This window comes from Amblyraja radiata, chromosome 4 (assembly GCF_010909765.2).
Source record: "Amblyraja radiata isolate CabotCenter1 chromosome 4, sAmbRad1.1.pri, whole genome shotgun sequence".
NCBI lineage: Eukaryota > Metazoa > Chordata > Chondrichthyes > Rajiformes > Rajidae > Amblyraja > Amblyraja radiata.
In genome coordinates, this window is record NC_045959.1 from 118,547,696 (window position 1) to 118,571,086 (window position 23,391).

At 48.5% G+C, this 23,391-nt stretch overlaps 1 protein-coding gene across 1 annotated transcript in view; it reads right to left on the reverse strand.

The window, feature by feature from the left end:
- als2cl (ALS2 C-terminal like) overlaps positions 1 to 23,391 on the reverse strand; it is a 100,584-nt gene that overhangs the window by 33,624 nt on the left and 43,569 nt on the right. The window contains exons 9-15 of the mRNA XM_033020423.1: positions 22,780 to 22,835; positions 21,941 to 22,007; positions 20,093 to 20,295; positions 16,796 to 16,861; positions 15,595 to 15,690; positions 4,275 to 4,436; positions 39 to 150 (exon numbers count right to left, since the gene is read on the reverse strand). Of these exons, the coding sequence (XP_032876314.1) occupies positions 39 to 150; positions 4,275 to 4,436; positions 15,595 to 15,690; positions 16,796 to 16,861; positions 20,093 to 20,295; positions 21,941 to 22,007; positions 22,780 to 22,835 (762 nt within the window). The remainder of the gene's footprint in view (positions 1 to 38; positions 151 to 4,274; positions 4,437 to 15,594; positions 15,691 to 16,795; positions 16,862 to 20,092; positions 20,296 to 21,940; positions 22,008 to 22,779; positions 22,836 to 23,391) is intronic.

The window sequence follows — 23,391 nt, forward strand, 5'->3', positions numbered from 1 at the left end:
GTGTTGGGCCCAGCCATGTCGGGGCCAGTGCTACTCACCATCATTTTGTTGTTGTGGAAGGTTCCTTCATAACAGAGTCCTGACTGAGTGATAACAATGCCATCTCCATGTCTGCAGTCTTCCAACCAGGACCCAATGTACCTCTCTCCTCTGCATTGAATCGGAGAAGTCAATTAATTTTCGGCTAAGCTTTGAAAAGTATAACAATTTCAACTAATACCATGCGATACGATAGAACTCTATTTATCCCAGGAGGGATATTGATTGGCCAACAGTTATACATAAAACACAATGGACAATAGCCAATAGGTGCATTGAGTAGGCCATTCGGCCCTTCGAGCCAACACCACCATTCAATGTGATCATGGCTGATCATCCCCAATCAGTACCCCGTTCCTGCCTTCTCCCCATATCCCCTGACTCCGCTATCTTTAAGAGCCCTATCTAGCTCTCTCTTGAAAGGATGGAACAACAAGTTACATTAAACACAAAATCAAAGTGAGGAGTGGAAGGTTCTGGAATTGGGGATCGTGCAAAGATTGTGGAGGGGGATTAACAACAATCTCAACCGTCCATAAGGAATAGGAGCAGAATTAGGCCATTCGGCCCATCATGTCCATTCCGCCATTCAATCGTGGCTGATCTATCTCTCCCTCCTAACCCCATTCTCCTGCCTTCTCCCCTGACACTGTATTGTATTTACTGGAGTTTAGAAGGATGAGGGGGTATCTTATAGAGACATATAAAATTATAAAAGGACTGGACAAGCTAGATGCAGGAAAAATGTTCCCAATGTTGGGCGAGTCCAGAACCAGGGGCCACACAGTCTTAGAATAAAGGGGAGGCCATTTAAGACTGAGGTGAGAAAAAACGTTTTCACCCAGAGAGTTGTGAATTTATGGAATTCCCTGCCACAGAGGGCAGTGGAGGCCAAGTCACTGGATGGATTTAAGAGAGAGTTAGATAGAGCTCTAGGGGCTAGTGGAGTCAAGGGATATGGGGAGAAGGCAGGTACGGGTTATTGATTGGGGACGATCAGCCATGATCACAATGAATGGTGCTGCTGGCTCGAAGGGCCGAATGGCCTCCTCCTGCACCTATTTTCTATGACACCCGCACTAATCTAGAATCTATCTATCTCTGCCTTAAAAATATCCACTGAACTATGGATGGTATATCCACGTTAATCTCCATGTTATATTGAACTCTCTCCACAATCCGTGGAGACCAGGGCTTGTCTTCAGCGTTTTGACCGAAGAGTCTGTTCAATGCTGTATCTTTGAACTATTACTATAAATGAGAGAGAGTTCATCTACATAAGCGATAGGAGCAGAATTAAGCCATTCGGCCCATCATTCCCATTCTGCCATTCAATCATGGCTGATCTATCTCAACCCCATTCTCCTGCCTTCTCCCCATAAACATTGCCACCCGTACTAATCAAGAATCCATCAATCTCCACTTTACCCAATGACTTGGCCTCCACAGCCGTCTGTGGCAATTAATAGATGCATTCATTTTTAGCTTAGAGATACAGCGCGGAAACAGGCCCTTCGGCCCCACCGAGTTCACGCCGACCAGCGATCGCCCGTTCACACTAGTTCTATGTTATCCCACTTACTCATCCTACACACTAGGGGGGCATTTTACAGAGGGGCAGATTAACCTACAAACCCGCACGTGTTTGGGATGTGGGAGGAAACCGGAGCACCCGGAGGAAACCCACGCGGTCACGGGGAGAACGTGCAAACTCCACAAACAGACAGCACCCGAGGTCAGGATCGAACCTGGGTCTCTGGCACTGTGCAAAAGCCTTCCTGGAATGGGACGACCAGAACTGCACATAATACTCCAAATATGGGCTAAATATGTACTTTAAAGCTGCAACATGACTTCCTGACTTAGTTTAGTTTAGTTTAGAGAAACAGCACGGAAACAGGCCCTTCGGCCCACCAGGTCCGCACCAACTAGCGATCCCCGCACACTAACATTATCCTACACACACTAGGGACAATTTTCTACATTTACACCAAGCCAGTTAACCTGCAAACCTGCACGTCTTTGGAGTGTGGGAGGAAACCGAAGATCTCGGAGAAAACCCACGCAGGTCACGGGGAGAACGTACAGACAGCGCCCGTAGTCGGGATCGAACCCGGGTCTCCGGCGCTGCATTCGCTGTGAGGCAGCAATTCTATCGCAGCACCACTGTGACCGCCCTCAATGCTTAAAATTATTCTCTGTAGTCATTGACGTTTCCATCCTGGGAGAAAATACTCTGACTGTCTACCCTATCTACACCTCTCACAGTGGGCCAAATGCAGGCAACTAGGACTGGCCCAGTATGCCAACTTGGTCAGCATGGACAAGGTGGGCCAAAGGGCCTGTTCTGTACTGTACAGCTCTACGAATCTACAACTCAATTCCATCACAGGAAGCAAACGAGATACACAATTGATACTCCAGCTGCTAGATTTAGTCACAAGGCCAAATTGTATAATTTTAAGTTGCGTTTTTTTCAAGCAGAAGGTTGATGAAGGAAAGATAAAGGAATTCACCAGGGGAAAAAACATCCATTGGTTAAGGAATCGAAACAAGAAGTACAATTAATGCTCAGCCACTCGGAAAGGGCCGGTCCTGACCACTCTCTGGATATAGTGGATGTGGAGAGGATGTTTCCACTAGTGGGAGAGTCTAAGACCAGAGGGCACAGTCTCAGAATTAAAGGACATAATTTTAGGAAGGAGATGAGGAAGAATTTATTTTGTCAGAGGGTGGTGAATCTGTGGAATTCTTTGCCACAGACGGCTGTGGAGGCCAAGTCAGTGGATATGGGTGATCGATAGACAGTACGGGTTTGATTGGCCGAAGGGCCTGTTTCCACGCTACATCTCTAAACTAAACTAAACCTCAAATAACTGAACCATCGTATAACCAACTAGAGAATGGTCCTGTTACTATCTGCTTCATTGAAGACCCGCAGGCTATCTATAATCGGACTTTATCTTGCATTAAATGTTGTTCCCTTCACACTGTATCTGCTGCATACTGTGGACGGCTCGATTGTAACCATGTATAGTCTTTCCGCTGACTGGTTAGCACGCAACAAAAGTTATTTTAGGAAGGAGATGAGGAGGAACTTCTTTAGTCATAGAGGGTGGTGAATCTGTGGAATTCATTGCCACAGACGACTGTGGAGGCCAAGTCAGTGGATATTTTTAAGGCAGAAATAGATAGATTCTTGATTAGTACGGATGTCAGGGGTTATGGGGAGAAGGCAGGGGAATGGGGTTAGGAGGGAGAGATAGATCAGCCATGATTCAACGGCGGAGTAGACTTGATGGGCCTAATTCTGCTACTTTCGCATACGAACAGGAACTGGCCTTTCAAGTTTAGTTTAGTTCAAAGATACAGCATGGAACAGACTCTTGGGTCGACCGAGTCAGCACTGGCCATCAATCACCCATTCTCTGGACTTCTCTGTTATCACACATTCCTGTCCGCTCCCTAGTGAATAAGGGCAATTTTACAGAAGCCAATTAAGCCATAGTCAGGATGGAACCCGGGTCTCAGGCGCTGTAAGGCCACAACTCTACCGCTGTACCACCATGCCACCCAACATTGACCTGACTTAACGTGGAGTCTACCTACACAGACTAGTGTCTGTATTGGTTCTGAGGGTCCCAAGAGTACTTAACCATATAACCATATAACATACAACAATTACAGCACGGAAACAGGCCATCTCGGCCCTTCTAGACCGTGCCGAACACTTAGTCCCATCTAGACCATAACCCTCCATTCCTTTCCCGTCCATATACCTATCCAATTTATTTTTAAATGATAAAAACGAACCTGCCTCCACCACTTCCACTGGAAGCTCATTCCACACAGCTACCACTCTCTGAGTAAAGAAGTTCCCCCTCATGTTGCCCCTAAACTTTTGTTACTTCATTTCAGTATTTAGTTTAGTTTAGAGATATAGTGCCAAAAACAGGCCCTTCAGTCCTCACCAACCAGCGATCCCCGCACACGAACACTATCCCACACACACTAGGGCCAATTTACATTTACACCAAGCCAATTCACCTACAAACCTGCACGTCTTTGGAGTGCGGGAGGAAACTGAAGATCTCGGAGAAAACCCACGCGGGTCACGGGGAGAATGTACAAACTCCGTACAGGCAGCGCCCGTAGTCGGGATGGAACCCGGGTCTCTGGCGCTGTGAGGCAGCAACTCTACCGCTGCGCCACTGTAGATCAGATTGCGTCCTTACCGGTCAGGATCATCCAACACTCCATATCCTGATTTCTTGTCGTTTTCCCAGTGCCCCACGTACATGAAGGGATGATTTTTCAACCCGGAGTTTTTTAGAATTCCAAATCCATGTCTTTGTTTGTCTTGGAAGTAACCTTTATAAACCGTGCTGTTTCCATACCTGTGGAGAAAGAGAGAGAGGGAATGACTTTAAAGAAGATAGACACAGAGTGCTGGAGTAACTCAGCGGGGCAGGCAGCATCTGTGGAGAACATGGATAGGTGAAGTTTCACAGAGTGCTGGAGTAACTCAGCGGGACAGGCAGAATCTGTGGAGAACATGGATAGGTGACGTTTCACAGAGTGCTGGAGTAACTCAGCGGGTCAGGCAGCATCTGTGGAGAACATGGATAGGTGACGTTTCACAGAGTGCTGGAGTAACTCAGCGGGTCAGGCAGCATCTCTGGAGAAAAGGAATCAGTGACGTTTCGGGTCGAGACCCTTCATCAGACTGAGACCCAGAGGAGAAGGAAACTGGAGAACTTTAAAGTGCTGTTTCGCATTGAGGTGCAAGATGTTACGATATACACACCATTTAACGGTGGCGCAGCGGTAGAGTTGCTGCCTCACAGCGCCAGAGACCCGGGTTCGATCCTGACTACGAGTGCTGTCTGTACGGAGTTTGTACGTTCTCCCCGTGACCACGTGGGTTTTCATCGGGTGCTCCGGTTTCCTCCCACACTCCAAAGACGTGCGGGTTTGCAAGTTAATTGGCATCAGTGAAGATTGTAAATTGTCCTTAGTGTGTGTAGGATGGGACTCGATGGGCTGAAGGGCCTGTATCTCTAAACTAGACTAAAATTAAAATCCCCGATGAGCCTTGAACCTGTCCTGGCAAAGCTCGGGCCTGTGCTAACAAACGAGGCTACGCAAAGAATGTGCACAGGCTGCAGTTTGCTCGTTGTTCCTCCCTCTCAGAGAGACACCATGGAATGTTGTGGGCGTTGGTCCAACCATGACTCATCGGGATGAGACGTTAGATGGGTGGTGTGTGTATTCTGGGTGTCAGCAATTAGTGGGAACATAGAAAGCTCTTTAGACTTCAGAGATACACTGTGGAAACAGGCCCTTCGGCCCACTCAGTCCATGCCAACCGATGATCACCCATACACTTTCCACACAGAGGGTGATGGGTGTATGGAACAAGCTGCCAGAGGAGGTAGTTGAGGTTGGGACTATCCCATCGATTAAGAAACAGTTAGACAGGTACATGGATAGGACAGGTTTGGAGGGATATGGACCAAACGCGGGCAGGTGGGACTAGTGTAGCTGGGACATTGTTGGCTGGTGTGGGCAAGTTGGGCCGAAGGGCCTGTTTCCACACTGTATCACTCTATCCTACACACTAGGGACAATTTACAGAAGCCAATTGACCTACAAACCTGCACGTCTTTGGAGCGTGGGAGAAAACCGGAGCACCCGGAGAAAACCCACGCAGGTCACGGGGAGAACGTGCAAACTCCTTACAGACAGCACCCGCAGTCAGGATCGAACCCGGGTGGTCAGGTGTATCGAGGTATGGTGAAGAGTGAACATGATGCCCCTGATCATATGGTGTGGCATAGACCGCTCACCTCCATCGGTCGGGAGCATTGTGTGTAAGAATCAGGCACCATATCTGAGGAAGGATGTGTTGGCTCTGCAGAGGGTCCAGAGGAGGTTTACAAGAATGAGTGGGCTAACATATGATGAGCGTTTGACGGCACTGGGCCTGTACTCGCTGGAGTTTAGAAGAATGAGGGGGGACCTGATTGAAACGTACAGAATAGTGAAAGGCTTGGATAGAGTGGACGTGGAGAGGATGTTTCCACTAGTGGGAGAGTCTAGGACTAGAGGTCACAGTCTTAGAATTTTACTTCGGAGTCACGTGAGTGACTACGTGAAGAGCCCTCTCAGCACGCATGCGCGGCATTGCGTTCAGCAGTGCAACAGCGGCCGCATCGGGAGTCAGGCGCTCCCGCTACAGGGTGAAAGAACGGACCGTCAGGTAAGTACCCTGAGGTCGAGGCTTCTTTCACAGGGAGCCTTCTGCTTTGTTTCACAGGCAGAGAACAAAGGCTCTTGAACAAACCTGTCCCCCGCTCGACTCCAACGGAGGAGCGTTCCATCTGGGGGGGGGGCAGCAACAGGCGGTAGGACCGCTTACCGGGCGCTCCGCTATCCCCGACACCGTGCTGAGCCCAGCCTGCTAGCGCCTGAGCAGCGGGCTGGATGTAAAGCTACCGAAGAAGCGTCCGGCCGGTGGCTTCCGACTTGTCGGACGGGGACGTCTCTCCACCCGCACGGGGGAGAGAGACAGCCGCCTGAGCCGCACGGAGCGGCTCCTGGAACAGGAGCTCCAGCGAGACGCGCTTCGTGAGGGGCGCTCTCGCAGGGGGAGTTCAGGCACTCCCTCCACAGTGTCTTGTGCACTGGCCATCGCTTCCTCCTTACCCAAGTGTAGCTTTGGTGACCAGGACTGGGCTGGTCAGGAAGAGGGGATGCTGGCTGAAGAAGTCGGGAGTATGCAAGGGGTGCAGGACCAGGAAGATGTGCTGGGTGTGGTGGACTGCTACGTGGCAGCCCCACGTGCAGGAAGGCCATTAGAGCCTAAACTAGCGGCCAGCATCAACCACCTCTCCAACAGGCCCCTACAGGAGCAGGTGGTTAATGAGGCCTTAAAAATGTACACAGCTCCAGAAAATTGTGAGTCCCTCAAAGTGCCGGCTGTCAACAGCCAAATCTGGGGGCACGTCGGGACAAATATTCGGAACCAGGAGCTGATACTGCAGCGGATCCTCAGGCTCCTGACGTCAGCCATCACATCATTGCTCGTTCTGTGGACAATACGGAGATGACCACAAACAACAAGACATTCTCGCACTGTTGTACAAACACGCAGTTCGAGATAAATAACCTCCGTAAATAAATCATAAGACCTGCCCTAAATCCAAAATTCGCGGGGTTGTGCAAAACCCCAGCCACTGAACCAGACACACTGCTCTTTGGCAAAAACCTCACGAAAAAAGTAAAAAATATGGAAGAGGCCTCTAAAACCATTGGTCTCATGAGGGCAGGCCCCGGGACGAGCAAACCCAAAACAACAATACCCAAGCGGCAGCACCCCATCGCGTCCACCAGTCGACGTCTACCATATGGGACTGGTGAAAGCTCGGGGTCCGCATTTTATCACCCGAAGTCTTTTTTAGACCAAGGCCCAGAGTGGACCCCATGGAAAATGCGCCACCCCCCAACATCACCGCCACCTCAGACAACGCGCAAGACTCGCTGGTCTGGGAAGAGACAGAAGAAACACCCATAACCATGGAGGTAGGTGGGTCTGGTTCCTACCAGCATACAGAAAGTAGGGGCGCAATACTAACAGGGGGGAGATTACACCTGTTTAAGGAGCGATGAGAGTCTATCACGAGTGACAAGTATATACTCAATAGCATTAGTGAATACAAAATACAATTTATTCTAGAAAAATTGCCACCAGTTCAACGTTCACCCCAGAGGGTCTGTTCCCTCTCAGTTAAAGAGAAACGAGAGGGACAAGCTGAACTGGTGAGACTAATCACTAAAAACATATGGTCATGGCATATCTTGATGATATCTTAATAGTAGGCAAGACCATGGAATTGGCATGTCAGCTGTGTCAGCTACCAAACAGTTGTTCGAAACCTTGTGATTTGTCTTACATCCAGATGTAAGTTGAATCCATCCACAACCATGGACTACTTGGGCTTCACAATTAACTCAGCCCACATGTCTGTGACTTTGCCAAAAGACAAAACAACTGAATTGGCACAATCATCCAACGAACGACCAACTATTCGACAAGTAGCAAGAGTAATTGGGGAAATGGTAGCAGCATTTCCGGCTACACAATTTGGACCTTTGCACTATCAAAACTTACAAAGAGCAAAGGTACAGGCACTAAAACGACATGCAGGTCATGACCGGATCATGAAATTACCCACTGAAGCAATATCAGAACTACAGTGGTGGGCAGAAAACGTTTGGCATAGTTTCAGCCCTATCATCATTAACCCTACTTTAGCTATCCAAACAGATGCCAGTACTCAAGGCTGGGGAGCGACTAACTCCATATCCAGCACAGGTGGTAGATGGACTAACCTAGAGTCATCATTACTACTTACACTGGGCATTAACTATCTAGAGATGTTGGGTGCTTTTTATGGTTTTAAAAGCATATCCATCGAATATGCATCACTTGCATGTACGGTTACAAATAGACAATACTACGGTGGTGGCCTACATTAACCATATGGGCGGCATAAAATCGATATCATGCAACAAATTGGTCAACACAATTTGGCAATGGTGTGTCGAAAGACATATTTGGCTATCAGCAACTTACCTGCCAGGTAAGCTAAATACAGTGGCAGACACCAGGTCACGCAAATTTAATGACAACACCGAATGGATGTTAAACCCCAAAGTGTTTGCAAAGATTATTAAAAAAAAAAAAAAAAATGGCACGCCAGATATCGACTTATTTGCATTAAGGCTAAATCACCAGGTACCTATGTATGTCGCTTGGGAACCAGACCCTGAGGCAGCAGCGGTAGATGCGTTCGCGCTGGATTGGGGAAATTTCTTCTTCTATGCATTTCTTCCCTTCTGCCTCATCAGCCGTGTACTACGCAAAATACAAATGGACTCTGCTTCAGGTATTTTGATAGTACCCGACTGGCCTACGCAGCCATGGTTCCCAGTACTCCACGACATCCCTCCGAACATCCACAAGAAAACAGTACTTGTCCAGCATCAAAAAATGGGAGAAGTACTGCTTGGATACAGGGACCACCTATTCAACCGCTACAGTTACCAACGTACTGGAATTCCTGGCGAACCTTCACCACGATGAAGGACTCAGCTACAGAGCCATCAACACGGCTAGAAGTGCCCTGTCTGTCTATTTAAAACAAGCTCCAGGACAACAGGCCATGGGGTCCCACCCGCTGGTGGTCAAACTAATGAAGGGTATTTACAACTCTAACCCCATAGACCAAGGTACACCCATATATGGGATGTCAGTGTGGTCCTGACATACCTCAGGGGATGGCCCCTTGAGGAGGAGCCATCTTGGGGAACGGCTGCTAACCAGCAGCCGTCCGTTTAATCCATTTTTTTTCAGTTTTTAGTAAGTCTTGTCTTTCGTTTGTAGGAGAAATGGACTTCTTAATGTAGGGGGAAGGAGGTAATCTTACTTCTAGGTCCCTACCTGGTCGGTGAGGCAGCTTTTTCTCCGGGCTGCCCGTCGACCCGCCCTCGTGGCCTACCAGCGGGCTTGGAGCGCCGTTTCCTGGCGGGGACCGCCCAGCACCTCGGCTTCGGTGGCGGCACAGCGCTGGAGCGCTATCGCGGAGCGGAGCTGGCGATGCCTTGCCTGGGTCGCCGCGCTGGATCGACGCGCTGGAGCTCCGGTGAGATGTGACCGCCGAGTTTAACACCTCCGGGCTGCAGGTCTGCGGAGCGGAGCGGGCGGCGCCGACATTAACATCGGGAGCCTGGGAGCTCCAACCCGGTGCGTCCCTGTCGGCTTCGGAAGCTGACAATCCCCTGCTAGGACGCGGCCGTTCCAGGTGGCCCAGCCACTGTGAGGACTCTCCCGACGCCGGGGCAACTCCACCCGGCCGGAACGGCCAGGAACATCGGGCCTCCGTAGAGGCAACAGCGATGGCCTCAAATAGGCCTGACTTCTGGGAGAACTGGGGATGGGGACTGGACATTGTGCCTTCCCCCATAGTGGTAACCATTGTGGGGGGATGATTTTTCTGTGTGTAGTTACTATGTTAGTCTGTGTCCAAGATGGCTGTCGGAAGGGAGAGTGGACACTGGCGCACTTTAGCTGCCGCTGCTCTCTCTTCACATTGCGTTTTTTGATTTTTTTTCATTATGTGTCTTTGGAGCGATTTCTATCTTTCATTTGTGTATTGATGATGTCCTTATTATTTATTTTTCTCCGACTATATGTTTTTTTCTCTTCTGTTAATCTTTGTAAGGTGTCCTTGAGATTTGAAAGGCGCCCGAAAATAAAATGTATTATTATTATTATTATTAGATCCCTCAACCAGGAACAATCTATGCTCAAAACACTCATGTTGATGGCACTTGTATCTGCACAGAGGGTCCAGTAACTACACCTATTGCGACTGGACAGCATGCTCACAGCTCCAGACCAGATCTCTGTCATTATCCAGGGACTGATCAAACAGAGCAGACCAGGAACACCTAATCCAGTCGTGGAATTCCGGGCTTACCCTCCAGAACCACGGTTATGTGCCATGACCCACCTACTGTCCTACATAGACACAACCAAAAATATTCAAGGGAGAGGAAAAGCCTTGTGGGTCAGTCATAAAAAACCTTATGGTCGGGTGAAGAGCCAAACCATTTCGAGATGGCTCAAGCAGATGCTAAAAGCTGCTGGGATAAACACTAACATGTACAAATCTCACTCCACCAGGGCAGCATCCACGTCGACGGCCAAAAGAATGGACGTGCCTATAGACCACATCCTGGCTACAGCAGGATGGTCGGGGGAAAGAACGTTCAGAACATTTTATAATAAGCCGTTGGCAAAACCTGCTTTATTTGCAGAATTTTTTTTACAGACTGCAAATATTTAATTTAAGCCCAGGGGAGCAATTTAATTTATTTGTTGTTATTGTTAAAAAATACCATTGTGTTTTTCTACAAACAGATTCATTGGTTGATTACGATAACACACTTCCTCCCTCAAGGACTTCGGCAGTGAGTGAAGTAATAACTGTTACACAGTTTGAAATCACAGAGCTTTAAAATCTTCACGTAGTCACTCACGTGACTCCAAAGTAAAATAGTAAGATTAAACGAGAACTTACCAGTTTGAAGTTTGATCTGTATTTTATGAGGAGTTATGATGAGGGATTACGTGCCCTCCGCTCCCACCCTCAATAATATGGGTCAAACTGATAACTGATGTCTCCTTTTCTTTACTATGTTTACTTCAATAACTGTGTCTATCTGTGATTCCACACCGCTGCTTTGAAGTATGCCGCGCATGCGTGCTGAGCGGGCTCTTCACGTAATTCCTCATCGTAACTCCTCATAAAATACAGATCAAACTTCAAACTGGTAAGTTCTCGTTTAATATTACTATTAAATCACATTCTTTTAGGAAGGAGATGAAGAGGAATTTATTTAGTCAGAGAGTGGTGAATCTGTGGAATTCTTTGCCACAGAAGGCTGTGGAGGCCAAGTCAGTAGATATTTTTAAGGCAGAGATAGATCTTGATTAGTACGGATGTCAGAAGTTATGGGGAAAATAGACAATAGATTATAGGTGTAGGAGTAGGCCATTCGGCCCTTCGAGCCAGCACCGCCATTCACTGTGATCCACAATCAGTACCCCGTTCCTGCCTTCTCCCCATATCCCCTGACTCTGTTATCTTTAAGTGCCCTATCTAGCTCTCTCTTGAAAGTATCCAGAGAACTGGCCTCCACCGCCCTCTGAGGCAGAGAATTCCACAGATTCACAACTCTCTTGGTGAAAAAGTGTTTCCTCGTCTCCGTTCTAAATGGCCTACCCCTTATTCTTACACTGTGGCCCCTGGTTCAGGACTCCCCCAACATCGGGAAGGCAGGAGAATGGGGGTTGGGAGGGAAAGACAGATCAGCCATGATTGAATGGCGGAGTAGACTTGATGGGCCGAATGGCCTAATTCTGCTCCTACTCCTCATGACCTTATGACAAGTGTCAGGAAGTCATATTGCAGCTTTATAGCACTTTGGTCTGGTGTATGAATGCCCGGATTAGAGGGGTTGAGCAGCTGGGAGTTTGAACATATAGATTGTTTTCACTGGAGCATCAGAATATGAGGGGAGCCCAGATTAGGGTTGCCAACTGTCCCGTATTAGCCGGGACATCCCGTATATTGGGCTAAATTGGTTTGTCCCGTACGGGACCGCCCTTGTCCCGTATTTGACCGCTACTACTCGGGTCGAGGGGACTGTCGGGTCGGAGTGCCGCCTCACCCATCCCGACGTAGTGCAGCCCGTGGAGTGCAGCAGCAGCAGCAGCAGCAACGCCTCGCCCGTGGCCCCGTCGGTCGGCAGCCCGGCCAGCTGTCCGACCTTCGGACCTTCGCTTACCGCCGACACCACCACCGCCTCTCCTTCTCATGGCCGATCATCGGTTCATGAGTTGACTTTGCGCGCGACGTCGCGCGGCCGACGGGCCAAAACTCCTCAGCTGGCCCGCCGGCTGGGCTTTGTGTGCAGTCCAGCACCCGGGGCCAACTCTCATCATTCACCCAGCCACGGCCCAGTCGGTCGACAAATTGCCGTGGGGAATTTGTCCCTTATTTTGACCTTTTGTCCCTTATTTGGGAGTGAGAAAGTTGGCAACCCTAGCCCTGATAGAAGTTTATAAAACTATGAGAGGCGTAGATAGGGTAGACAGTCTGAACCTTTTTCCTAGGATTAAAATACTAGAGAGCACAGCTTTAAGGTTCGAGGGGCAAAGGAGATGTGCGGGGCAGGTCATTTTACACAGAGGGTGGTGGGTGCCTGGAACGTGCTGCCAGGGGTGGGTGGTGGAGGCAGATACCATAGTGGTGTTTTGGAGGCTTTTAGACAGGCTCATGGATATGCAGGGAATGGAGGGATACGGATCACGTGCTGGCAGAGGGGGTTGGTCTTGACATCGTGTTCCTCACAGACATTATGGACTGAAAGGCGTGTTCCTGTTCTACGTTCTAAATTTAGGAATAAGCTCATTAAAGCTCGACGGGAGATATTTCTTCACAATAAAGGAGGAAGTTAAGCAACAGGTTTAAGAACAAGGGGTGGGCCATTTAGGACAGAGATGAGGAAGCACTTTTTCACCCAGAGAGTTGTGAATCTATGGAATTCTCTGCCACAGAAGGCGGTGGAGACCAATTCACTGGATGTTTTCAAGAGAGAGTTAGATTTAGCTCTTGGGGCTAACGGAATCAAGGGATATGGGGAGAAAGCAGGAACGGGGTACTGAATTTGAATGATAGACAATAGACAATAGGTGCAGGAGTAGGCCATTCAGCCCTTCGAGCCAGCACCGCCATTCAATGTGATCATGGCTGATCATCCCCAATCAGTACCCCGTTCCTGCCTTCTCCTCATATCCCCTGACTCTGCTATCTTTAAGTGCCCTATCTAGCTCTCTCTTGAAAGTATCCAGAGAACCAGCCTCCACTGCCCTCTGAGGCAGAGAATTCCACAGACTCACAACTCTCTGTGTGAAAAAGTGTTTCCTCGTCTCCATCCTAAATGGTTTACCCCTTATTCTTAAACTGTGGCCCCTGGTTCTGGACTCCCCCAACATTGGGAACATTTTTCCTGCCTCTGGCGTGGGTATCGGAACGAGAGAGGAAGATGGGGGTGGAAAACTAAGAAACCATGGAACAGTTTATTTAATTCAGCTGAGAGAACATTTATGCTTCTAAACTTGGGCATAAAATTGGTGCGGAATTTAAGAATGTGTATTTAACAAAGGCAGTTTATACAAGTTGCTGGAGTGTGAGTTTTCAGATAGTCCTTTATACTCTTATATTTAGTTTAGTTTAGCTTAGAGATACAGCATGGAAACAGGCCCTTCGGCCCACCAGGTCCGCGCCGACCAGCGATCCCCGCACATCAACACAATCCTACACACACTAGGGATAATTTCTACATTTATACCAAGCCAATTAACCTGCAAACCTGCACGTCTTTGGAGTGTGGGAGGAAACCAAAGGACTTGGAGAAAACCCACGCAGGTCACGGGGAGAACGTACAAACTCCGTACAGACAGCACCCGTAGTCGGGATCGAACCCGGGTCTCCGGCGCTGCTTTCGCTGTAAGGCAGCAACTCTACCGCTGCGCCAACTTGCCACCCAAACCTGTCCTGTACTATGCCCTTGAACTCTGCAGGTCAATAGACAATAGACAATGGGTGCAGGAGGAGGCCATCGGCCCTTCGAGCCAGCACCGCCATTCAATGTGATCATGGCTGATCATCCCCAATCAGTACCCCGTTCCTGCCTTCTCCCCATATCCCCTGACTCCGCTATCTTTAAGAGCCCTATCTAGCTCTCTCTTGAAAGTATCCAGAGAACCTTCCTCCACCGCCCTCTGAGGCAGAGAATTCCACAGACAAACAACTCTCTGTGAGAAAAAGTGTTTCCTCGTCTCCGTTCTAAATGGTTTACCCCTTATTCTTAAACTGTGGCCCCAGGTTCTGGACTCCCCCAACATCGGGAACATGTTTCCTGTCTCTAGCGGGTCCAAGCCCTTAATAATCTTATATGTTTCAATGAGATACCCTCTCATCCTTCTAAACTGCAGAGTGTACAAGCCCAGCTGCTCCATTCTCTCAGCATATGACAGTCCCGCCATCCCGGGAATTAACCTTGTAAACCTACGCTGCACTCCCTCTATAGCAAGAATGTCCACCTCCGATTCTCCGGCCCCCGTGGTTCCTGAGCCTTGCCGGATTATCCGTGTTGCCGGACCAGCAGAGGTCGGAGTCTCCGAGAGGAGTCGAGCGGTACCAGAACGTTGCCGGGGGGCCGAGATACCGTCACCGCAAAGTCGGCCATGGAAGTCGGCGATGGGGACGTATCCAAAGCCCCGGCCGCAGGTAGCAGATCCCACCCGCCCATCAGCTGCGGTAGTCCCAATGAAGTCAAGATCGGTTGCCCCACCCGGCCTAGGGGACACATTTTCGGGTGAACTTCCGGGGGGGGGGGGGGATTTCAAGTGCGTTCTTGTGCCTTTGTTGCGTGCTAACCAGTCAGTGGAGAGACAATACATGATGAGCCGTTTACAGTGTATCGATACATGATAAGGGAATAACGTTTAGTGCAAGGTAAAGCCAGCAAAGTCCGATCAAGGATAGTCCGAGGATCACCAATGAGGTAGATAGTAGTTCAGGACCGCTCTCTGGTTGTGGTAGGATGGTTCAGTTGCCTGATAACAGCTGGGAAGAAACTGTCCCTGAATCTGGAGGTGTGCGTTTTCACACTGTTGCCCGATGGGAGAGGGGAGAAGAGGGAGTGGCCAGGGTGCGACTGGTCCTTGATGATGCTGCTGGCCTTGCCGAGGCAGCGTGAGGTGTAGATGGAGGCGATGGAAGGGAGGTGGGTTTGTGTGTGTGATGGTCTGGGCTACATCCACAATTCGCAGCGGTATCTTGCCATCTCGGATGGAGCTGTGTGTCGGTGTGTGTGTCCATGGTAACATGATCTATGGAGGTTATCAGTTGTACTTACTCACAGATACCGTATCCACACATCTTTCCCATTTTCCAGTGGCATTTGTAGCAGTCGAAGGTCTCTGGAGTTCCGGGCGCGACGTGTACACCGAACCTGGGGCAAAGAGACAATTAGACAGTCAGACAACTTTCCCTTGCAACCGCAGGAAATGCTACACTTGTCACTTTACCTCCCCCCTCGACTCCATTCAAGGACCCAAGCAGTCGTTCAGGTGTGGCAGAGGTTCACCTGCAGCTCCTCCAACCTCATCTACTGCATCCGCTGCTCTAGGTGTCGGCTGATCTACATCGGTGAGACCAAGCGCAGGCTTGGCGATCGCTTCGCCCAACACCTCCGCTCAGTTCGCAATAACCAACCTGATCTCCCGGTGGCCCAGCACTTCAACTACCCCTCCCATTCCGAATCCGACCTCTCTGTCCTGGGCCTCCTCAATGGCCAGAGTGAGTCCCACCTCAAATTGGAGGAGCAGCACCTCGTATTTTGCTTGGGCAGTTTACACCCCAGCGGTATGAACATTGACTTCTCCAATTTCAGGTAGTCCCTGCTTTCTCCCTCCTTCCCCTCCCCTTCCCAGCTCCCCCACAGCCCACTGTCTCCGCCTCTTCCTTTCTTCTTCCCCCCCCTACCCCCACATCAGTCTGAAGAAGGGTCTCGACCCGAAACGTCACCCATTCCTTCTCTCCAGAGATGCTGCCTGTCCCGCTGAGTTACCCCAGCATTTTGTGTCTACCTTCAATTTAAACCAGCATCTGCACTTATTCCTACACATAAGTTCTTAAGTGATAGCAGAATTTCTGCTTAGAATTCCAGCACAGTTTCTCACTGCTACCACAGTTTCTCACCGCTTGACAATATGAGGTGTAGATGTGTAGGAAGGAACTGCACATGCTGGTCTACACTGAAGATAGACACAAGGTGCTGGAGTAACTGAGCAGGACTGGCAGCAATTCTGGAGAGAAGGAATGGGCAACGTTTCGGGTCGAGACCTTTGAAGAATTCTTTCTCTCCAGGATCATAAGGTCAAAAGTGATAGGAGCAGAATTAGCCCATCAAGTCTACTCCGCCATTCAATCAAGACTGATCTATCTCTCCGTCCTAACCCCCATTCTCCTGCCTTCTCCCCACAACCCCTGACACCCGTACTGATCAAGAATCGATCTTTATCTGAGTGTGGGAAGGTGGTTTAGGTATTGCTCACCCATGCTCCTGACCTCCTTCATATTGTCCGGCATAGTTTCGTCCATCTGGCCACTTCATGATTCCACTGGAACAAGAACAAATATGTAAATGAATGAAAGAATACTTTATGAATGAATGAATGAATGAATGAATGAATGAATGAATTGAATGAATGAATGAATGAATGAATGAATGTATGAATGAATGAATGAATGAATGAATGTATGAATTAATTAATTAATTAATTAATTAATACAAGTCAAAGTGGAATTCTTTACTAGCATACTCAAGGTATGCGAATAGCCGCTACATAAAGGGGGCTGACAAATTTACAAAGCACTCCCTCGCCAGGTCCCCCTTTGTTCTTCCTACCTCCCCCTCCCCCTCCCTCATGGTAGACCCCCCCCCCCCCCAAAGCCCGGTCCTCCTTTGTTCCTTCCCCCACAATTCCCCCTGCAATATCTTCTTATCTTCTTAGCCCCCCCCCCCCCCTGCGGTCATGGCTGACCAAGGGTGTCTCCAGGGTTGGAGGATGCCTGTGCGTGACTTTGTTTAACGTGGGGAGACTGGTGCACAGACAGCCACCCCACGGTCCTTGACAGATCTGGGTCAGGATCCAGTGGCATGGAGTCCAAGACGACCGGAGACCCTTTTCTGCTGCAGCCTTCATCCGCCTTCCCAGCCGTTGTGACGCTCCACTAAGGTCAGCCATCGTCCTCCGCCTGTTCCACCGTTGAGGTCTTGGTTGGATTGCTCTTTGTCAGAGACCTCCCCCTCGACCTTACCGCCATGGGTGGCCCTACCAGGAGCATAGCTCCAGACGGCATCGCTCTCAGGATCTCAGGTCCACACAAGCTTCTCCATAATCATACTTTATTAGCCAATACTTTATTTTGCAACATACGAGGAATTTGATTTGCCATACAGTCATATCAAGAAAACAACGAGACAGACAACTACATAAAATTTAACATAAACGTCCACCACAGCGGATGGAAGGCGATAAAATCTTATCTTCTTTCCTCCTTTAGTCCTGCTACAGCTGCTCGCTGAAATGGAAATTCCCAAGATGGCGAGACTTCTTCTGCAGTTGTATAGGGCTCTGGTGAGACCACATCTGGAGTATTGTGTACAGTTTTGGTCTCCTAATTTGTGGAAGGACATCCTTGTGATTGAGGCAGTGCAGCGTAGGTTCACGAGATTGATCCCTGGGATGGCGGGACTGTCATATGAGGAAAGATTGAAAAGACTAGGCTTGTATTCACTGGAGTTTAGAAGGATGAGGGGTTATCTTATAGAAACATATAAAATTATAAAAGGACTGGACAAGCTAGATGCAGGAAAAATGTTCCCAATGTTGGGCGAGTCCAGAACCAGGGGCTACAGTCTTAGAATAAAGGGGAGGCCATTTAAGACTGAGGAAAGACTTTTTCACCCAGAGAGTTGTGAATTTATGGAATTCCCTGCCACAGAGGGGAGTGGAGGCCAAATCACTGGATGGATTTAAGAGAGAGTTAGATAGAGCTCTAGGGGCTAATGGAGTCAAGAGATATGGGGAGGAGGCAGGCACGGGTTATTGATAGGGGACGATCAGCCATGATCACAATGAATGGCGGTGCTGGCTCGAAGGGCCGAATGGCCTCCTCCTGCACCTATTTTCTATGTTTCTATGTTTCTATGACTGACATATGATGAAAGAATGGGTCGACAGGGCTTGTATTCACCAGAATTTAGGATGAATGGGAATCTTATAGAAACATATAAAATTCTTGAAGGATTGGGCAGACTACATACAGGAAAAATGTTCGCAATGTTGGGGGAGTCCAGAAACAAGTGTCACAGTTTAAGAATAAGGTGTAGGTTATTTAGGACTTTTTCACCCAGAGAGTTGTGAATCTGTGGAATTCTCTGCAACAGGAGGCAGTGGAGGCCAATTCACTGTATGTTTTCAAGTTTGACAATATCTTCCCTATAACGTGTTGCCCAGAACTGAACACAATATTCGAACTGCGATCTCACCAACGTCTTATACAACTGCAACATGACCTCCCAAGGTCTACACTCGGGCCAATTGTACAGGGCATTGGTGACTAAAGAAGTTCCTCCTCACCTCCTTAACTAAACAAAATATAGAGATAGTAGTTTAGTGTATTGTCACGTGTCCCGGGGAACAATGAAAAGCTTTTTTGTTGCGTGCTATCCAATCAGCGGAAATACAATACGTGATTTCAATCGAGTCGTCCACAGTGTACAGATGCAGGACAAAGGGAATAACATTTAGTGCAAGGTAAAGTCCAGTAAAGTCCGATCAAGGATAGTCTGAGGGTCTCCAATGAGGTAGATAGTAGTTCAGGACTGCTCTCTGGTCACCTTGCCACCCCTTGTGCCTTGTTACGGCATAGATTGGTGGGTGCCAGTCGGTAACATGCGTCAATTTTACCCAGCGCATCGGTAGAGTTGCTGCCTCACCGTGCCAGAGACCCGGGTTCGATCCCGGCTATGGGTGCTGTCTGTACTCGCTGGCGTGGGTTTTCTCTGAGAATTTCGGTTTCCTCCCACACTCCAAAGAAGTACAGGTTTGTAGGCTAATTGGCTTGGTATAAAAGTAAAAATTGTCCCTGGCGTGTGTGGGATAGTGTTAGTGTGCGGGATCGCTGGTCGGCGCAGACTCGGAGGACCTGTTTCCCCACTGAAACTCTAAACTAAACTAAACTAAACTAAACTAAACTAAACTAGACTAAACTAAACTGAACTAAACTAAACTAGACTAGACTAAACTAAACTAAACTAAACTAGACTAAACTAAACTAAACTAAACTAGACTAAACTAGACTAAACTAAACTGAACTAAATTAAACTAAACTAGACTAAACTAAACTAAACTAGACTAAACTAAACTAAACTAAACCAAACTAAACTAGATTAAACTAAACTAAACTAAACTAGACTAAACTAGACTAGACTAGACTAGACTATACTAAACTTAACTAGACTAAACTAGACTAAACTAAACTAAACTAAACTAGACTAGACTAAATTAAACTAAACTAAACTAAACAAGACTGGACTAGACTAGACTAGACTAAACTAGACTAAACTAAACTAGACTAGACTAGACTAGACTATACTAAACTAGACTAGACAAGACTAGACTAAATTAGACTAGACTAGACTAGACTAGACTAGACTAGACTAGACTAGACTAGACTAAACTAAACTAGACTAAGCTAAACATTCATGTTTCAGTCTATTTTGCTGCTCAGTATTTTTCTGCCTGGCCTTGAGCAAGAAGGTTAAGTTCTGATGCAAGGTGTACCTGCCCTGAGGTTTGCCCGTGTGCCAGTCCCCTTCGTAGGTGGCATCGGTAAATCGAGGATGGCTGACGAAGGTGTAGGTGGCAAAGCGTCGAGCCGGCACCGGGCAGGTTTTCTCCATGCTGCCCTCGCCCCACAGCGGGTAGTCCAGCTTGCCCCCCAAGCACTGTCTGATCGCTTGCTTCAGCTTCCAAAGCCACACCATCTGTCAACCAGAAGAGCAGTACAGGACCCCACGTCAACGTGTAGGAAGGAGCTGCAGATGCTGTTTAAACCGAAGATAGACACAGAGTGCTGGAGTAACTCAGCGGGTCAGGCAGCATCTGTGGAGAACATGGATAGGTGACGTTTCACAGAGTGCTGGAGTAACTCAGCGGGTCAGGCAGCATCTGTGGAGAACATGGATAGGTGACGTTTCACAGAGTGCTGTAGTAACTCAGCGGGTCAGGCAGCATCTGTGGAGAACATGGATAGGTGACGTTTCACAGAGTGCTGGAGTAACTCAGCGGGTCAGGCAGCATCTGTGGAGAACATGGATAGGTGACGTTTCGGCTCCTTGTTCAGACTGAAAGTCAGGGGAGAGGGAAACCAGGGCTGGTTTCTAATGGCAACCAGAGGGGCAACTTTTGTCTGCAGAGGGTGGTGGGTGTATGGAACGAGCTGCCGGAGGAGGTAGTTGAGGCTGGGACTATCCCTACGTTTAAGAAACATTTAGACAGGTACATAGATAAGTCAGGTTTAGAGGGATACGGGCCAAACACAGGCAGGTGGGACTAGTGTAGATGGGACATGTTGGTCGGAAGGGCTTGTATCCGCACTGAATCTCTAAAGTTTAAAGGGTAAAATGTAAACATGATCTTATTCTTAATCCTACTGTGATTGCAGCCTGAATAGGGGATGTTTATCACACATTACTCAAAACCATTCAGACCATGAAGGTCATAAGCGATAGGAGTAGAATTAGGCCATTCGGCCCATCAAGTCCACCCCGCCATTCAATCATGGCTGATCTATCCCTCCCTCCTAACTCCATTCTCCTGCCTTCTCCCCATAACCTCTGACACCCGTACTAATCAAGAACCTATCTAACACTGCCTTAAATATATCCACTGACTTGGCCTCCACAGCCGTCTGTGGCAAAGAATTCCATAGATTCACCGCCCTCTGACTAAAGAAATTCCTCCTCATCTCCTTTCTAAAAGAACGTCCTTTAATTCTGAGGCTGTGACCTCTAGTTCTAGACTCTCCCACTAGTGGAAACATCCTCTCCACATCCACTCTATCCAGGCCTTTCACTATTCTGTATGTTTCAATGAGGTCCCCCCTCATTCTTCTGATGGATGGATTGCATTTTGATTGATCTCAATAGACATTAGACAATAGGTGCAGGAGTAGGCCATTCTGCCCTTCGAGCCTGCACCGCCATTCAATGTGATCATGGATGATCATCCCCAATCAGTACCCCGTTCCTGCCTTCTCCCCATATCCCCTGACTCCGCTATCTTTAAGAGCCCTATCTAGCTCTCTCGTGAAAGTATCCAGAGAACCGGCCTCCACCGCCCTCTGAGGCAGAGAATTCCACAGACTTACAACTCTCTGTGAGAAAAAGTGTTTCCTCGTCTCCGTTCTAAATGGCTTACCCCTTATTCTTAAACTGTGTGTGGCCTCTGGTTCAGGACTCCCTCAACATCGGGAACATGTTTCCTGCCTCTAGCGTGTCCAAACCCTTAATAATCTTGCATGTTTCAATAAGATCCTCTCTCATCTTTCTAAACTCCAGAGTGTACAATCTCAGATTGAAAGACCCTATCTCACCCCGATATGCTGCAGGTTCTAAAGCGAATGCTTACCAGACTCTTGGAGTCCCGCATGTTGTAAATAAATTCTTCGTCTGGCACAATGATCTTCAACCGATTCCTGAACGAAACACAAACACATTTTAGTGTAACGTGTACCGAGGTACAGTGAAAAGCTTTTTTGTTGCGTGCTAACCAGTCAGCGGAAAGACAATACATGATTACAATCGAGTCATTTACAGTGTACAGATACATGATAAGGGAATAACGTTTAGTGCAAGTTAAACCCAGCCAAGTCCGATCAAGGATAGTCCAAGGGTCCAGAACCACAGTTTAAGAATAAGGGGTAAGCCATTTACAACGGAGATGAGGGAAAAACATTTTCTCACAGAGAGCTGTGAGTCTGTGGAATTCTCTGCCTCAGAGGGCGGTGGAGGCCGGTTCTCTGGATACTTTCAAGAGAGAGCTAGATAGGGCTCTTAGGGATAGCGGAGTTAAGGGATATGGGGAGAAGGCAGGAACGGGGTACTGATTGGGGATGATCAGCCATGATCGCATTGAATGGCGGTGCTGGCTGGAAGGGCCGAATGGCCTACTCCTGCACCTATTGTCTATTGTCACCAATGAGGTAGATAGTAGTTAGAGTAGTGGAATCATACAGCATGAAAACAGACCATTCCACCCACTGCACAGATGGCCCATCCACACTAGTCCCATCTGCCTGCATCTGGTCCATACCCCTCCATACCTGTCCTATCCATATATCTGTCCAAGTATATTTTAAGTGTTGGTATAGTCCCTGCCTCAACAACCTCCTCCGGCAGCTCGGTCCATACACCCATCTGGGTGAAATGGTTGCTCCTTAGGTTCCAAATAAACATTTCCCCTCTCACCTTAAACCTAGCTCCTCTAGTTCTTGGTTCCCATACATTGGGTAAAAGGATAAAGGCTCTAACGTTTAGCGCAAGATAATGTCCAATAAAGTCTGTAAAATAGAGTCCAAGGCCTTCAAAATGAGGTAGGTGGGAGGTCAGGACTGCTCTATAGATGGTGGTAGGATGATTCAGTTGCCTGATAACAGCTGGGAAGAAACTGTCCCTGAATCTGGAGGTGTGCGTTTTCACACTTCTGTACCTCTTGCCCGATGGGAGAGGGGAGAAGAGGGAGTGGCCGGGGTGCGACTGGTCCTCGATGATGCTGCTGGCCTTGCCGAGGCAGATTGACGTGTAGATGGAGTCAATGGAAGGGAGGTTTATTCTTAAACTGTGTGATGGTCTGGGCTGACAATAGACAATAGACAACAGGTGCAGGAGTAGGCCATTCGGCCCTTCGAGCCAACACCGCCATTCAATGTGATCATGGCTGATCATCCCCAATCAGTACCCCGTTCCTGCCTTCTCCCCATATCCCCTGACTCCGCTATCTTTAAGAGCCTTATCTAGCTCTCTCTTGAAAGCATCCAGAGAACCGGCCTCCACCGCCCCCTGAGGCAGAGAATTCCACAG